The following is an 18090-nucleotide window of genomic DNA, read 5'->3' on the forward strand; positions in this document are numbered from 1 at the left end:
GTAGAGAAAATTTTTTTTTTTGGCATTGAATTGATAGGTTATTATAAAATAGTTGAAATTTAAACTGCACTAAGGCCATAACCAGTTACGTATTTGTTGAAATAGACGATATATACATTATATACGATTAGTTTATACGATATCGTTCATAGTTTTGTTCTAGCATTGTTATATAATAGTCATGAATAAATATTATTTATTATTTAATTCAAGCTATAAAATTGAAATTTTAAACACCATGAAATTTTGAAGGGCTACAGCAAAAAATTCCGAGGGCCGCGGATTGCTGGCGCCTGTTTTAGATTGCTTTTAGTGCTTTTACTATTTGCAACGTATAGAGAAAGTTGGATTTATTTGTTTGTATCATAATTGATGTCTTACTATACCTATAAAAATAATATGTTTCTTCGTGTAACAAATAGTTATTTATACTATTATACAACCGTACGTGCCTCGCACCAGTGTGTGAAAATTCCACCACTTTACCGTCAGTAATACTCCGATTATTACTAACCATTACCTACCTTTCCCAGGAACCACATAGGTGTTTTAAATTCTAAAATACAATATAATGAATTCTCATTTCCTCTCATCACACAAATTTTGTAATTCAAATGTATGACAGTAGAAGAAATATTAGAACTTTCAATCAACTATGCTCAACAGTCAACGATGTTAAAATAACCAACAAAAAATGTAACTTCCCCGTAAACACTCCAAAGAAATATACAACATTGATAGGTAGTAATTGTTTATTTATACTCAACCAGTATCTCTAGGTAAAATGAAAAAAAAAATGTATACAATTTTATTATATGCAGTTACCTATATAATATATTATGTTGCATTTAGAATTGTGTAGGTAAAATACGATTCCTTAACTATTATTTATTTAGTACAGCTAAAAATAAATTGATGGCAATTAAAATTGAATTGCCATTCGATAAATTATGAACAAATATATAATTGTGTAAAAATATTAAAAAAATAAATATATTATTTTAAATTTATTGCATCTATGATTTTTTTTTTTTTAATTATGAATTATTATATAGCATGTTATGGTGGTAAGCTGGAAAACCACCATAAATAGGCTGATTTGGCATTTGCTAATATCTTTAAATCCAATCGACATAAATAATAATCTATTAATTTTGGTAGACGAAAGACTACAACTCATAAATTTGTCAAAGCGCTACGTAATTGAAAAATATGTGGGTCAGAAAATATGGGATGTCGGTAAACAAAATGCTTTTTTTATGTGATTTAGATGCGGTTTTTATCAAACCATTTCATCCCGATAAACACATTACAATATTTTATAATCAATAAATTGATTTCAAAGAATTTAATGTATTGTGTTTTTCATAAAATTATAATTGAAAGGAAAAAATCAATAAAATATTTTTATTATATTGTATTCTTACAAGTATTACATGTTGATATATATAATATATTTATTACATTGAAATATACATATTAAAAATTAAAATTACATAGATAATGTGATAGAAATATGAATAAATATTTTAAAAAATAAATGAAATAATATTCTGAATTCATTAGAGTATGTTTAAAAACATATAGGATTTAACTAGTCAGTATATAAAATTTTTAACAAGTATAAACAATTATTTTCAGATTTTGGTATTTATCCTAACAACATGACGAGAAGCACATCACAAAACCTCACATACACAGACGTTCACTATATTTATATAAATAACCTATTTTAAATTTGTGACGCATTTTATCATATTTTATTCAAACAAAAAAATTAAACCTTTTGAAAAAAAAATTAAATAGTTAAACTTGCTAATTCCATTTGTCGCGATCAATGATAATATAACAATGACAATAATGCGTATGCAAATTTGATGCTATTTTTTTTTTTTTGTGGTATAAAGGGTGGTGCTACCATAAGCTGATTATAGTCTCTTATTCTTAGGCCCTGCGAGGGATCCCTTTATAACATTTAATGTATTAAAAGGATTATCCAGAAACTGATGAGAATACAAACGGGAACAATTTATTGTTATAAAATAAAAAACTAGTAATAAATTATAATATTTTACCGAATAATTCGTTTAAATTAAACGTGATGAGTGTAGAGTATACTCAAGAGACATGTAGTCATCAAGTTTTTTTACACTTGTTACGACATAAATTTTTTTACGGTTTAACAAATGTAATTTCTTTAATTTATTAATTATTATTATTTGAAACGAAAAGTTTGATTTTAAGCTCACATGCACATTATACAAGTACAATGAGGTCACAGAAATGAGTATAATTTGTATTATTTTTAATAGGTGTAATTGTTATTCATATATCTTAAAAAAATCTACACCCAGTGTCAAGTCCTTATGTTGTGTTATCTCACGTATTAAATAGTACATACAATACAATACAAAAAAAAAAAAAAAAAAATACAAAAATAATAGGCACCTTAGTATAGTAGTGTGAAAAGTGATAATGAAACTTTTATCAAAGTTATCTTACAACTTACAAGTGGACCTATAATATAATAATATCAATACATCATAACAAATGTTATTGTTATTTAAAACAATTATAATTGGAATAAAAAATGTCATATTACAGCTAAAATAAATGGAAAATCATTTATAAAATTTGTTATTTTTTATAAACTTAAATTTGGAGATCTAATAAAGTCCAAAAAAAAAATGTATTTATTTTAGTATCTATACAAATAAGTACTTATTTCAATATTATTTTAATTAAAACTATTATCTATTTAATTCTATTATTTCATTTTATTTTAGAGGGTAGAAGTTGAAAAATTAGTTATAAATAATTTTAAAAAAAAAGTTGTATTCTCTAATTGTCTAATTAATACATATTATATATTAAAATTAATTGAATTTATTATCACGTACTCACAGCATAATTTTAATAATATTATTACAATACTTATTAATTCTTAATAATTTTCTTAAAATTATGCCGTGAGTACGTGATACACATATTCGTGGTAAATTGGGTAAATTGAGGACAAGACAAGTGTATTACTTGCTAAATTACTATTAAAAAAAAAAGTTTTAGTTGTTCATATATTATGAGGTGAGTGATAAATTTGTGAAAATAATATGATACAAACACTTTTATTGTACAATTTGAAACTCTTTTAACTTTAACAGATTAATAAAAGTAAACAAAAAAAAGAATAAATAATAAAGTATTTGTTCATAATTTGATATTTATTTTATTGAAGCATGGAAAAATAATTAACTTACTTAAACATTTTATTTTAACACAATTACTATTTTCAACATAATATGAAAAATAAAATAACCTCAAAATAATGATTCATATGAAATATATTTTTGTTTAATTACCTATTATATGTTTTTCAAATATATTATATGTATGTCTTATTGTATTAATGTGTAAAATAATCTATATATATATATATAAAAATGGAGACAAAAAATTCGAAATTGCATCAGTTGAGAACCGATACTGGGCCGATTTGGCTCAAATTTTTTTTAAATGATAGAGAATGTCGGGGAGCGGGTTTATAGCATAAATTATGGACCTAACTCCTGTGAGTTAGAGATTTAGAGACAAAAACTGAGTTACACCAGTCGCACCCTCTAGCAGATAAAACTAAAAATATAAATATAATATAAATAATAATAGGTACTTCTATCTTCGCTTACTTTTGGTGAACGTTAGGGGCTCGACATCCTTCAATTCCCTGCGTACTGTCGATGGTGTACTGTGCACAACTTTTTGGGAAACTTGCCAATGCTTGAATATGCTCGAAAACAATTCACATTGGGACTTAACACTCGCCGATGCAACCGTTCCTGCGCCAGCAAATCAAATTCGTACGTTGTTTGCGATCATCATAGCCACAATATGTCATCCATCGAACCCGAATGCATTGTGGGAGAAATACAAGGACGAGATGGTTGATGAAATTTTGCACAGAGTTCGAACGACAAATTTTAATTTTGATATTGAAAGTAACGACGAGATGCGCAACGAAGCATTAGTTCTGATCGAAGACATGTGCGTGCTCATGTGCGGCAGTCTGTTGTAAACTTTGGAAATGCCAGCGCCAAATCGTTCGAGGCACGCTGCATTCAATCTTGAATTACAGCGGGAGAAAAACTATGATCTAGATGAGCAGGCTGAAAGAGTCCGAAAAAATGTGCCGCTGTTAAATGCCGAGCAGAAGAATGTATACGATTCGCTGATGAAGGTTGTTGATGATGGAACGGGGGGCATTTACTTTCTCGATGCTCCTGGAGGGACAGGCAAAACGTTCGTCATTTCGTTGATTCTGGCAACAATTCGGTCAAGATCACAAATTGCGTTGGCTGTCGCATCCTCTGGCATTGCTGCCACATTGTTGGAAGGCGGTCGAACTGCACATTCAGCTTTGAAGCTGCCAATGAATCTTCTCATGGTTGACAAGCCTACGTGCACAACGACCAAGAATTCAGCAACAGCGAAATTGATGCGAGAATGCAAAATCATCATTTGGGATGAATGCACATAAACTAGCTTTGGAGGCAGTTGACCGAACGATGAAAGATTTACGAGGTAATTCGAAACGATTTGGTGGGGCAATGATATTGCTCTCCGGAGATTTTCGTCAAACACTCCCCGTCATTCCGAAATCTACTGCTGCCGATGAAATTAATGCATGCCTGAAATCGTCGTTTTTGTGGCGGCATGTCAAGAAGTTGAAATTGACCACGAACATGAGAGTTGCGTTGCAAAACGACCCATTGGCTGCTGAATTCTCGAGACAACTGCTGGCGCTTGGCAATGGATTCCGATTGATGTTTTGACTTGATTAATATCGTTTCCGGCAAATTTTTGTGAGTTCACATCGTCGAAGGAAGAACTCATTACAAAAGTGTTCCCAAGCCTTGAGGTCAATTATAACAATCTTGATTGGTCGATAGCTTGAATTTTACAATTTAGAGTAAAATTGTTGGAGAACTGCGTTCATACAAATCCGTTGACAGCACCACCGACGAAAACGAAGCGGTCAACTATCCGACAGAATTTTTGAACTCGCTTGATGTGCCAGGAACTCCACCACATAATTTACAGGTAAAAGTGGGATCGATCATGATTATGTTGCGGAATCTAAATCCTCCTAAATTGTGTAATGGTACACGATTGTCCGTCAAGAAACTGATGAACAATGTAATACAATCAACGATCATCAAGGGCAATTTCAAAGGGGAGGAAGTCCTTATCCCACGAATTCCGATCATTCCAACAGATCTTCCATTTCAGTTTAAGCGGATTCAGTTTCCCGTTAGATTGGCTTTTGCGATGACAATCAATAAATCGCAAGGCCAATCGTTGGAAGTCTGTGGGATCAATTTGGAATTTCCATGTTTTTCACACGGGCAGCTGTACGTTGCCAGTTCGCATGTTGGAAAACCGTCATCGTTGTTTATTTTTGCACCAGAAAACAAAACGAAAAACATTGTTCATCAAAATGCAATATACTTATTTCTATAACAATTCATTACAATGGAATACTTGAATTTTATTATCAATCTAGACTTTATTTGAAGGCGTTAAGTTCACCGGGTCAACTTAATTTAAATAAAAAATTTAGGCGAAACAACGTTTGCCGGGTCAGCTAGTAATATATAATTATGCTACTAGATTTCCAACAAGTAGTAAATAAAACGAAATTAAAACTTGTATAAAATGTTGTAGTTATTTAGATTCCGAACAATGCAAATAATTTGAGATATTTGTATCTACATTAATAATTTTTTTTTCATATATTATGCATTTTCTGGAAATGAAAAACTGAAATATCAATTGATATAACTCATCTTATCCAAAATCAATTCCATTGTCCATTTGATATGTTTGAGCAGTAATTTTTGGAATTAACCCGTCTTGTTTTTACTTCTCACAAATATATAAAAATAGTAGGTACCACAACATGAAATGATATTGAAAAAACTCAGAATATGCACAGTGCAGTTTAAAGCTTATTAAAATATATTTATTTTATATGCTCTACAATTTTCGAATAATTAAAATAGTAAACACCTTAATAGTTAATACATTTTGCGATGAGGTGAAGAAATCGCTACAATTTTCTAACAAAATTGATGCATAAATTTCATCTTTTTGATTAAATTATTTAAAGAACTTTACAATCACAATTTTTTCAAAGTTGAATCACACAATTCAATTGTTGAGCATTTTATATGTATAAGGTGGTCGTTAAAAAAACTCGACATGCCGTAAGATCGGATTTCGTTAGGTTTTCGCGAACGTGCACAGCGAGAGCTGATTTATTGTCAGCAACTATTATAAGCAGATTAAAAGATCAAACAGCCCAAATAAACTTTTTATCCGATTTTTATCGGTTCATAGGTCACGTTTTTATGGGATTCCGTTTTCGATCCCGCTCACACTTTTTCTCTGCAACAAAATACTTTATTTTTTTTTATTTTTTTTTTACAGCCAAGGTCTATTCCCATAAAAAACAGTATTGACGTAAGTATAGTACCTACACGTGCAAGAAAACATAGTCATGTACAAAAATTAGAAACAGAAGTCTAAAAAACTCAACAAGTCACCAAAAAACTTATATTGTAAGATGAAAACTTTTATGAGTATGAAGAAATGTCTTACGTTTTTAATTGTAATTTATTTCTATATTTTTAGTTGAAAAGTGAAAAAAAAATATTTCAATACATAAATATCGAGCGATCAGTTTAATATGCATCAATGCATCTATTAATTATTGTAAATCTTTATCTTTTTTTTTTTAAAAACAAAATATCACTTTTCATAAAGTTAATAATTTTTTAGTAGTCTGAATAAAATTAAATGTTTAGATAACCTTTTCTTTAACTTTTCACGTAAGAGTTATAGATAGCTGAGAAGTACATACATAATACATATAATTAAAATACAGTTACATAATCACAGCTTCCTAATGGCCGAGGAAGAACCTTCAATGTGCCCATCATTCGGTGTCCAAGTCACCATCAGCCACATCCTCACCGAATGCCGAACATACTACAATATCCGAACAAGCCACAACCTTCCCGAATCACTACCAGAAATACTAAGCAATCACTCTTAAATAATAGCAAATATCATCCAATCCACTACAGTCACTAATCTCCAAACAAAAATATAATTAACTTTTAGTTTTAGTAATTACAAAAATAATAAGTCCAATGGTCTATGTTTCCGAGGGTATAAGTATAATAATAAAAAAAAAAAAATACATAATAAAAAGCAAACAAATATGTAAATGTTTATGAGAAATAAATATGATATGATCTATGCATTTTATATTCTATTATAGTACGTAATTGACAACCGTATTAAGTACAATATGTATTGATACTGGCCACGAACGCATTTTATTGTAATTTATTAAATATAGTTCAGGAGATTAAAACAATATTATTGATATTTTCAAAATTAGTTTCACAAAATAATAAAAATTAAATATGACCAGTTGATACATCATCAGAAAATGAATTGATTTAATTAATTTAATATAATCCATAATGGTAATAATATTTCATTAATTCCAATATAAACCAAATATTGTGATTTATTAATTTTAATAAATACATAATTATAATATTGTAGGTATACTAAAACTATCTGATTATAAGCCTACTCGATGGCAATACGTTTTAATGGTGTAGATGCCTGGTTTTCAATTGTCCGCAATTCAATAAAATTTGAAAACTATTTCTTATAATTTGTCTGCTACCCAAATTATTATACTTTTCCACTAACTTACTGCATTTTATTTTGGAAGAGGATTGTTACGGTGTATTATTGTATCAACAAAAACGACTTCACATGCTTCATTGTTATGTTAAGAACTTTTTTCAGGTCGGATTAAAGCCCAAATTTCCATTTTACTTTAAATAATAAATATTGTCTATTTTTCAAATACATTACAACGTGATCGTAACCTTGTTTCGATATTAGTTGTACAAAGTAGGTTTTCTATTCCTTATTGATAAGTTTTCCGTAGCTGGGGGTTACAGTAGGCTTGCCGCTCGTGCTGGTTTTACCGGTTTGACAGTCTCGGTTTTAACAGCATGTCTCATAAAACATAGAATAGTATTATACATAGAATTTGGGTTTAATTTGTAATGAATTTTATATTAAAATTAAAAGTAATACAGCTGTGTTGAAAAGAATTCATTCAACCGAAAAGTATGAACATTAGGTTATTACTAACAATTTATTAATAAATGTAAATGCAGTAAATTTAGTTTATGTAAAAAATTGTATTGGTTAATACATTTTTCAATTAAAATATGGGATATTATTAATTCCCGTATAATTATGCAAAAAAAGGTTTTTAATATTTTCATTAGCTTCTAGTATTAAACTATGATAGCTCAACAATTACAATTGAACATGAATACATGATAATAAACAAATTATACGAAAAAAAAGGTTATTCAATATGATGTCCCGGTTTGGTGTTTTTAAAATCTGGCAACCCTAGGTTACAGCACTGTATATAAAGTATTTTATCAATAATGAGACACGTTTGGTTTATAGATTTGTAATAATTATTATATTAAAAATATTACTTTCGTAACTGTCGAATTAACCACTGTATATCATTTTAATGATAAGTAATATGTGCACGGGTAGAAAAGTGTTGAGAGTGTATAATTTGTATTGGCCAATCATATAGTGCGTGTTAAGTGTAGGGGGTAGGTATAATATTTATAAATAAGGTATAACGAATGCTATAGCATATTCATTATTTTCATAATTTATTCTTCTATAACTATAATTTTTAAAATAGGGCTTTGATTCGACCTGCAAAATGTTCTTTTCTTTAAAACAAAAAACAACTATCAAAATTTGACAAATCAGTGATGTGAAATCCAACTATTCTATAGGGCGTAAGAGATTTTCCTGTAAGACATGTTTTTGAACTAAAATCGCTTTGGCCACGGCTACAATGTCCTTAGTATTAAATAAAAGAAAGTTATTTTTAGACCAAAAAAATCTTTAATGAACTCACCAGTCAAAGCTTGAACATTTGAGATATTTATTTGAAAAAAGTGTATTTTATATTAGCTGTACTTTAATGACATTTGAATAATACTATGTAAATATATCTATTCCAATTTCAAACCAAAGCACTATCTTCCTCGAAAATGCATTTTTATTATAAATATGTTATAAAAAAATGTATATTTAATATTATTATACCCAATTTCCTAATAGTTTATTCTTAACATTTTTTTATTTTAAAATATAGAAATATCTATATATATTTATTTTTAATTTATAGTTATCATTATTACTAGAGAAAAATACTTAGATACTTAGACTACTTTTATTCTTACTTAACTTGCGATTTTACTATGTTGTATTTTCTAGGTAGTCTAGTACATTATCCAGGACTTAGGAAACCTTATGCTACCAAATCAATTAATAATAAATCTATTAATGATATTTGAGTAGAACAGTAGCAATAAAAATAGATTAACTAATACATTAACTTTGTGTTTATTTTATTTATCAGTATATTACATAGTCACTTTAAAAATTAAAATATTAAAAATTAATTTGAAATGTAGAAGTCGAAAATAAATAAGACGTCTACAAATACTTCCAAAATGTAGATTGTAGCTATACATACATATATATATATAAGCATGAATTATTTATTTATTGTTAACTCATTTTTACTCTCAGTTGGTTTTAGAAAAATTAACTAATTTCATTATGGTTTTAATCCCAAAAAAGAAATGTTAAAATTAATAAAAGTTTTCATTATTATGCCACAAATCTAAATATATCAAAATTGTATATCGCTTTAAAGAGGGTGGGCATCATGCATTATTAACTTTATTAATGAATTGCCGTTGGGGTTAAAAATATATTTATTTTCTTCTGAAATAAAAAATGGAAAACCTGTGTTTAAAAAAGTTTATGGATACCAACACAAAGTTATATGCGATGTTTCGATGAAATTACTAGTAGTTTTATTAGAATGGCCATGTGTTATATAATGCTATACGTATTTTAAAAATGTATGTAGAAGTTTTAACCTAGAAGAGTTTTCTCTCCTATAACTATGAAGATGATGGATTTTTATTTTAGTTGTTTAGGCTCCGAAAAACATATTTCAATTCTTTTTTGTACTTCTCAAAAGTAATTTTATACCTAATACATCGCTCCCTCTAATCTACAGCAATATAATAATAGGTACAAAGTTTCTTGCAATCGTTTTTGGAAATAAGACCCCGTTGTAATTTTGTCATGAGAAGTTCCAACCAATATTTGTAAATCCCCTATAAGTGCTTCTAAGCAACATTAATTGCAGTTATATACGTTGTTTGTAAAATGTATTTTTTTATCGTTTGATCGTTATTTATTTGGTGAAGTCTTTATTCGGAGGGGAATTTTTATTTCCAATCCCATATTAATACGATCTTAATCTATCATATGTCCAGTCCCTATATATTGTTATTTGAGTATTTTCTATCGTTTATTTTATTACGCTGCAGTATTCTTTATCCGATGAAAATCTATATATCTAGTGTACTAAATATGTTATAAACATATTTCTGTTTTGATATATAATGAATATATTTAATGATATCCGATTTTCAATTTTTTAATAATGTTGGTGAACGAAAGCAATACTCTGAAGCAAATTTAAACAGTAAATAGTAAACTAATTATTACCATTATTAACTTAAGGAAATTAAATGCGCACATGATACATTCTCAAATTTAAGACGCATACCTATTATTTATACTAATAATAACGAAAAATGTTCTATAAAAAGATGAGTTTTTTGGTCCGTCTGATAAAGACTTAATATCTTAAAAGCTTAAAATGCCATTATAACATTTATTGTTGTATAATATATATAGGTAGGTAGATAGGTAAGTATACATAATACAAAATGACAAGCTTACACAGTTTGATATTGATTGTCATCAATATAATAAAAGCCACCAACAGTTTTTTTTTTTTAATTAAATAAGAAAAAAGTCATATTGATTACTACCAAGAACAGATAAATAAAAGTAAAATTGAAACTTACATAGACTGAAAACGCCCACCTACCTTCAATTCTACAATATTCTACATTTTAGTTTTATCTCAGCGTAACGTTACCGTTGAATTGCAATGGAAATTATTTATTAGAAAAAGTATGTTTACTTGGGAAATAACCACCTTATGACTCCCAAGACAATTATACGAGATACTAGATGAGGTTATATAATATATATTTCTTCCACGTTGTTAGAACAGTTAGAAACACACATGTGGTTTATGAACGTATAATGACTTAGTCGATCAAAAAAAAAAAAAAAAAAAAAAATAGCTCTCAAAGAAAAATTATGTTGTTTTGGTAAATTTATAAATGTAATAGTTAAATATTGTGAAAAAATATTATTGTATAGGTACCTACATACTAAATAAATACAAATTTATATCAACTTAAAAATGTACAGAAAATGCCTGGAAAAAATTATTATAAATTTCTTAGCTATCAATATAATATTCCATTATATTTTTACTTCTCTTTAAAAATAAAATTTCATATAAATTATTTGTTTAAAATTAATAATAAACAAAATTAATAAAATTAATAATTTTATTGATGTGAGAACTATGTTGAAACTCAAATTATTATTTTAACATATTATAATTTAATGCATAAACACTATTTTTCTCAAACTTATCAATGAATTTTAATAACCAAAGTACAATAATATGTGGTGGTTATCTTTAGCATTTACAGCAGACTGGCTGCTGGTTTTTAATTATATACCCATTCTTCCTTGTAAGCAGTTTTATCATGTCTCGGATAATGACGTAATTTTTAGTATTCTAAACAATTTCTAACCAACATAGATAGTTCACGGATTTCAATACTTAATTAATAATTAAAAATATTAATGTAATAACTAATTACTATCATCTTAATATGCATGCCAGTAATACTGAAAAAATATGTGATCACTTGTAAAAGTAAGTTACTAAATATCATACACAGCTGAGTTCTTTTAAATATATAAATTATAATTTATTTGAAATTGAAATTTGATATATTATTTCGAAACATTTTATATTAGATACTTTAATTGACAGTCAAAACTTTTTAAAAATATTTTTGCTCTTATACACTAAATTGTAAAACGTAACATGGGGCTCATATTTGAATTTGAAAAATTGCAATGCATCGTGAGTTGTATAATATATGTATATTAAAGTGAGTGGAATACAAGTTTTACTATTTTAGATCGAAATGGCAAAAGTTGTCCGCCATAAATCATAGTGACCGAAATTGCTTCAAAACATATATACATAAATGTTACCTTTTTCATCTAGATACATCACGTATATTTTATATTTAAGTGCTACGTTAAAAGTCTAATAAAAGTAAATGTTTACATGTCAACTCAAAATATACCTATGTATTTGTTAGTCAAATCATTTTTTTCAATATGTCTTCAAATATTAAAATAAAAATATAATTTCAAAAAAAAAAAACCAATGAAAAATTTAAGATATGAATTAAATAGTTTCTTACGTGTTCTCATTTTTATATTAGCTAACAATTTTATGTTTAACGTTATAAACAATAACACATTGAGAACTCAACCGCTTAGTTTAAAAGTAGGCTAGTGTATACCTCTCGTTATTCACTAGATCACAAAGTTATAACTATATCTAATTTTAGATTATAAACGATCCTTAAAAATAAAGATAGAATCATTTTGACTTTTCTAGACTACAATGGCATAGGTACATAAAAATGTATTAAAAATTACCTCATTTTAATACTAGTATCGATTTATTGTTAATAATTTAATAATTAATAATTAAAATATGAAAATAATTGTCTATGGAAATCCTGGATTCAGCTATTGTAACTTTTTTGGACTCAGTATTAATTTTCATACGCCTTAATGAAGTATACAAAGTGTATTTTATAATCACCATACTTTTGTTTTTTTAGATTTAACAAAAGAATTACAGTCTTCCACTCTACTGTTATAAAAAGGAGAAAATGAATTCCAATCTTTTATATTGAATTCCTCTGTGCCGACCATGTGAAATCTGGGAACAATTAAACTGCATCGTATACACCCTTACATATTGGGGTTATTCTGAGAAAATCTTTACCCTTCGTTAATCTCTAGCACCACCAATCGTTTCACATTTAGAAAATACTTCGATTTGAAAGCATTGAATCACCCCTACTTTTTACTTCCCTTGGTGTCTTGAAAAGACTTATACTCAAATATATTTCTTCCCTTCTCATTGCGTGTAGCTTATTGTGTTCATCATAAAAGTAAAATCCAAAACTAATAAAATACATATTATCATGCACATCTAAGTGCACAAATATTTGAATCAAACACGAGCGTGCTATGAAATTACATGTGTACTACGTTATTCAGTTTACAGAATTTCTATGACAGTAGTAATTTATCTACCTACTCATAAACATGCCCGCATACATCTACAATTGGATTATATTATACGCTATTGAGTATTGTTTCTAATACATCATTAACGTTATAAAGGTGAAATTAAAAAATACTTTAATTAAGACCGAAGACGAGAATGGTGGACATAAAAAAGAACGGCATAAAATAGCCAGCCAGAAAGTCTAAAAGTTTAAAGGTTAGGAGAGAAAAATAGCTTTATGACCATATAGAACTAAGATACTAGGTGGCTGACCTAATGTAGCTGGGTTTGAAGTTCTGAAAACTGAAGAAAACAAAGAAGAAAAATTGAAGTTTTACGTAAAACCAGTTTTCAACATAATCGATTATACGTTTTTTATAGTATAGTCATTTGAAATTTTCAATTTCATATACACTTTTTCGATTTTTGTGTGATCAATATTTTATTTATAAAACATTTAAAAATTGAATACAGATAGGTCATAAGTTGATTTAACCATAAAAAACTATCAATTTTGCGACCATAATCGTATTTCGTATACAATGACATCTAATATTATATAATATCATTGAATTAAAATTCAACTCATCCATTTTAGTCACCTATTCAATATTTCAATGACTAATGTTTTTCAGATATAGAACTTAACATTTTTTAAATTCTAAAATATACCGGTTGACCCTAAATTTACCAGTTTATAAAATTTCAAGCTAAAATGAAATCTCCCAAAATAACCATGCAATCAATTCATACTTAATACCCTTAAATATAAGTACTGAATATTTCAAATATCAATAGTCGATTTCAAACCCAAATCGTGATAAAAAATTTAATTTTTATGTTTTTTTTTGGACCTTAATAACTTAATTTATCTCACCTCATGATTACCCAATCAGTACTTAAATTATCAAATACTAGAATTAAACCAAATTTGTTTTTAAATACGAGTGATTAAAATATGTTTTATATTTGTTCTATAGTAAATAAATAAAAATAAGGCACTGGTACATCACCTATAAAATTAATTTTTACTCAAAAGAAATATATTTTATTAGAATTTGAAGAACTAAGAAATTTAATTTATTTCCTCATTGGTTTTTATTATTGTAATTTAGATGTCAAAAAAAATATAAAAGGAATCAATTTTCAGAAATGCAAAACTGAATGAGTTTGTATTATTAGATATTGGGTACCTACATAAAAATATAAACTAATCTATTTTAGTACAACATTATTCTTTAAAACCAGTCTAGTTATCTCAATTTAATTTTTGTAAAAGTTTAAATTGTTGTATTTGAATGAAGTTTATTCTCCCTGACTTTTGTTATAAGGCATACTTGTAAGCAAGTGCGTACAATTCAAATAAATATTATACTCGTATACTTTAAAAGTGTTGCCATTGTTTGAAACTGAAAATTTAAATTTAAAAAAAAAAAATAATGAAATACTATATTATAATATGTATATGTGTGTGTGTGTATGACACAACACCTCAAGAGAAGAAAAATAGAAAATACCAATTATCTTTGTGAATTGTGGTACCAAAAAGTTTAATACCTATAATAGAGGTAGACTAAAGTGGGCATCAATTAATGACGACCATTTTAGTTTTCAGTGATTTATTGAACTAGCGTGGGGGTGAAATATAACCATATATAAAGATAATAGTATATGAAATGCAACGTAAATGAAAAAAAAAAACAAATTGATTAGTTAGGTCAGTTTTGTTGTGTGGTTGAACTATAATGTTTTATGAGTATTGTTTTTAATCAGAAAATTCCGTTAAAGTTTCGATCAGTAACTTTGTAATCCACAACACAGTAACGTGCATTAAACCTAACGTTATTTTTATATCAAAACTTTCACGAATCACGCGAGAACAACGTCGAGTTTTCACCTTAAGTTTTCGACGCAAGGGGAAAAAACATCATTGTCTATGAAACATACGGTTTCAAAGTAACGTCATTATCTTGGTCACAGAATAAGGTTTTTTTTTCTTCATCACTTATTCCACTGCGACACTCGACCAACCCCACGTCATGCTGGATCCTTTTGGAATCACAATTACATGCAAAGCTCTTCACTGCAAGGATGAAAAAAAAGGGACTGGAAAAACAAACGATACTTTATAACAGAATTTATTTCTATATAACCGAAGTTTTCGAATTATTTCCACAATACGTACCTATCATAATAAAAGAACAACAGCTATCTTATGTATAACAAAGATATTTTATGACTACTAAACAACTATTTAAAAGGATATTAACGATAAAAAAAAACAATTTTCAACATTTTATTTAGATTTCTCAACAATCAAATGTTCTTATAACTGTAACTGTACATTTACATAAAACATATAATGTTTTTTTAATTTAATGTTATAGATAATAAATAGGTTATATATTTATGCTGGTTTATTATATTTTAAATTATAAACATGTATATAGAGCAACCTTTTTAATAATTTTATGCCGGTTACTGACTCAGTGTAAAACGAAATGGTTTGCGTGACCAATATCAGCGAATGTAGCCTATAGCGTGTTACTGTCAATTCATTATTCATAATGGTTCGATTAATTGATTTATTTAAACGAGGCAACGAAGGATCCCACTGGACATGGTGAATTATTATACGTTACGCATCCCTTCTTCAAAAACAATACCCATCCAACATTTTCAATTCTTTTATTGAAAAACGAAATTAATTACAAATGAATAATACTGGCCTGTCCACAGGCAAAATAAGAAGAAACCCGAAAATATAATATGTTAGTAGTATCAAATAAAATATTTGATACAAATCAACTACAATCTCCCACATACGACGGGTAGACCATTATTTTGGATGGATTGTTATTTTATGGTGTTATAAGCTTCACTGATACTTAAAATGGAAAATAATATTTTCGATAAAACCTAAATGAGAATTTGTTCCTAGTCATAGTCTTACACCTATGCACAAGACAGTTTAGAATTGTTAATTTTTACTTAATTGTAACTAGAAATTATTTCGTTCATAAAATTACCCTAATTGGGGTTTAGTTTAATATATTATGCCAAAACCATCAACTAATCAACAACGTTGTGTATTGCTTAACTTAACAGGATTAAGAAAAAATTATTATTTTACTATTATAAATCTTACAATAATCTGGTAGAATAAATCTACTACCAATGTATGTCAAATGTAAGTTTTTACATCTAAAATTGCAATAACTTTATCAATAAATATTTTGGTGTCAAATAATAAGTAAGTAAGTAAGTAATAAATATATGAAAATCATAAACTCTAGATTTAACAACGTTTTTCTTAATCTTAAATATAAAGTACTAGTCACATCGCATCATTATCATAACTGTCATGTTATTTTAAAATATAATGTATAAAAAAAAAATGCCAAATATCAAATAAAAACTAAAATTAAACTGATCTTATTTTTAATTTTTAAGTTCAAAACAACAACAACAAAATTTTTTTCAAATCATTCCATCTTATTTTCATTTAAAATTTAAAATTTAATGGTCAAGTATATAAAAATGTGTCAAATGTGAATTTGGTTTAAAAAAATGTAATTAATTTGTAGTTTTTAAAATAATTAGAAAATTTGTAATTTTATTAGTTAAGTATAATATGCATAATACTATTTTATTTTAAACATAAGTAAAAACAATAACATTGCACGTTACAAAAGAGAATAATAATTTGCCAGTTGACAAATGTTTACTTGTGAACGTATTGGTTTTTGTAACAAGGGAAGAACGAAAATTTTCATTCTGGCGTTTTTCATGAAATCCCCGAGGATATTTTATTTCATCCCTCTGAGAATTATTCGATTATGCCCTAGCTGGAAACATCGCCATCACTATTCCTTGTTATTTATTTGTTTTTAGCGGCGTACCCTTCGAATTACACAGGCCTAAAGGTTTTGGGTAACATCCAAAATCATGAACTTAGTTTACCTTCATTTAATATATCAACGTATCTTACATAAAATTTTACAAAAATTCATTTTTATATCATTTTCTCATACTAGCCAATTATAAGAAATATACTTACAATTATATATAAAAAAAATGTTTGTACTCGTTGATTTCCCGTCGGTGAAGTTTTACCGTAATTCTGTTTCATGTGCATTGGTGTGATGAGTGTAACGTATTTTTTTTATTCAAAGAAAATATAAGGAAAAATGACATGCGTGGTAAAGTTCAAAGAAGTTTAATGGTGGGTTTAACATCGACACAACAGCCTTGCATACTCTTATATCACTACAGAAAACACAATAAAACAGAACAGAATTTTCTTAATCATTTATACAGCCTCGCTTTTCAAAATGCAATAAAACCTACTTCATTGTACATCATTATGACGATAAATCCCTTCAAGTGGTTTTTAGTAGAACAGCTTGTAGTGCAGCGCTTTTACAGTAAGAATAACACGTATTGTAGAATCTTAGTATTGAAAGAATAATACAAGTGTATGTAATCTTTGCGTATTTATCACGTTAAGGGAACGCATCAAGTACCTAATCAATAAAAGCTATACTACGATTGTTCGTTTGTTTGTTAAGACCTAGATTTGAGCGTTTTCCATTTATCAAATATATTTTTATTCAAATGAATTT

At 27.5% G+C, this 18090-nt stretch overlaps 2 protein-coding genes across 3 annotated transcripts in view; one reads left to right on the forward strand and one right to left on the reverse strand.

Annotated features, from left to right (window-relative positions):
* LOC107161411 (uncharacterized) overlaps positions 1–18090 on the reverse strand; it is a 256312-nt gene that overhangs the window by 199210 nt on the left and 39012 nt on the right. The window lies entirely within an intron of this gene.
* On the forward strand, positions 5083–5514 carry LOC149058977 (ATP-dependent DNA helicase PIF6-like). Its single transcript, XM_089220807.1, has one exon. The coding sequence runs from the start codon at positions 5113–5115 to the stop codon at positions 5512–5514; it is 402 nt and encodes a 133-aa protein (XP_089076933.1). The 5' UTR covers positions 5083–5112.

Source organism: Diuraphis noxia, unplaced genomic scaffold, assembly GCF_037042655.1.
Source record: "Diuraphis noxia isolate RWA-SAM2 unplaced genomic scaffold, SU_Dnox_SAM2 contig0002, whole genome shotgun sequence".
Taxonomy (NCBI): Eukaryota; Metazoa; Arthropoda; class Insecta; order Hemiptera; family Aphididae; genus Diuraphis; species Diuraphis noxia.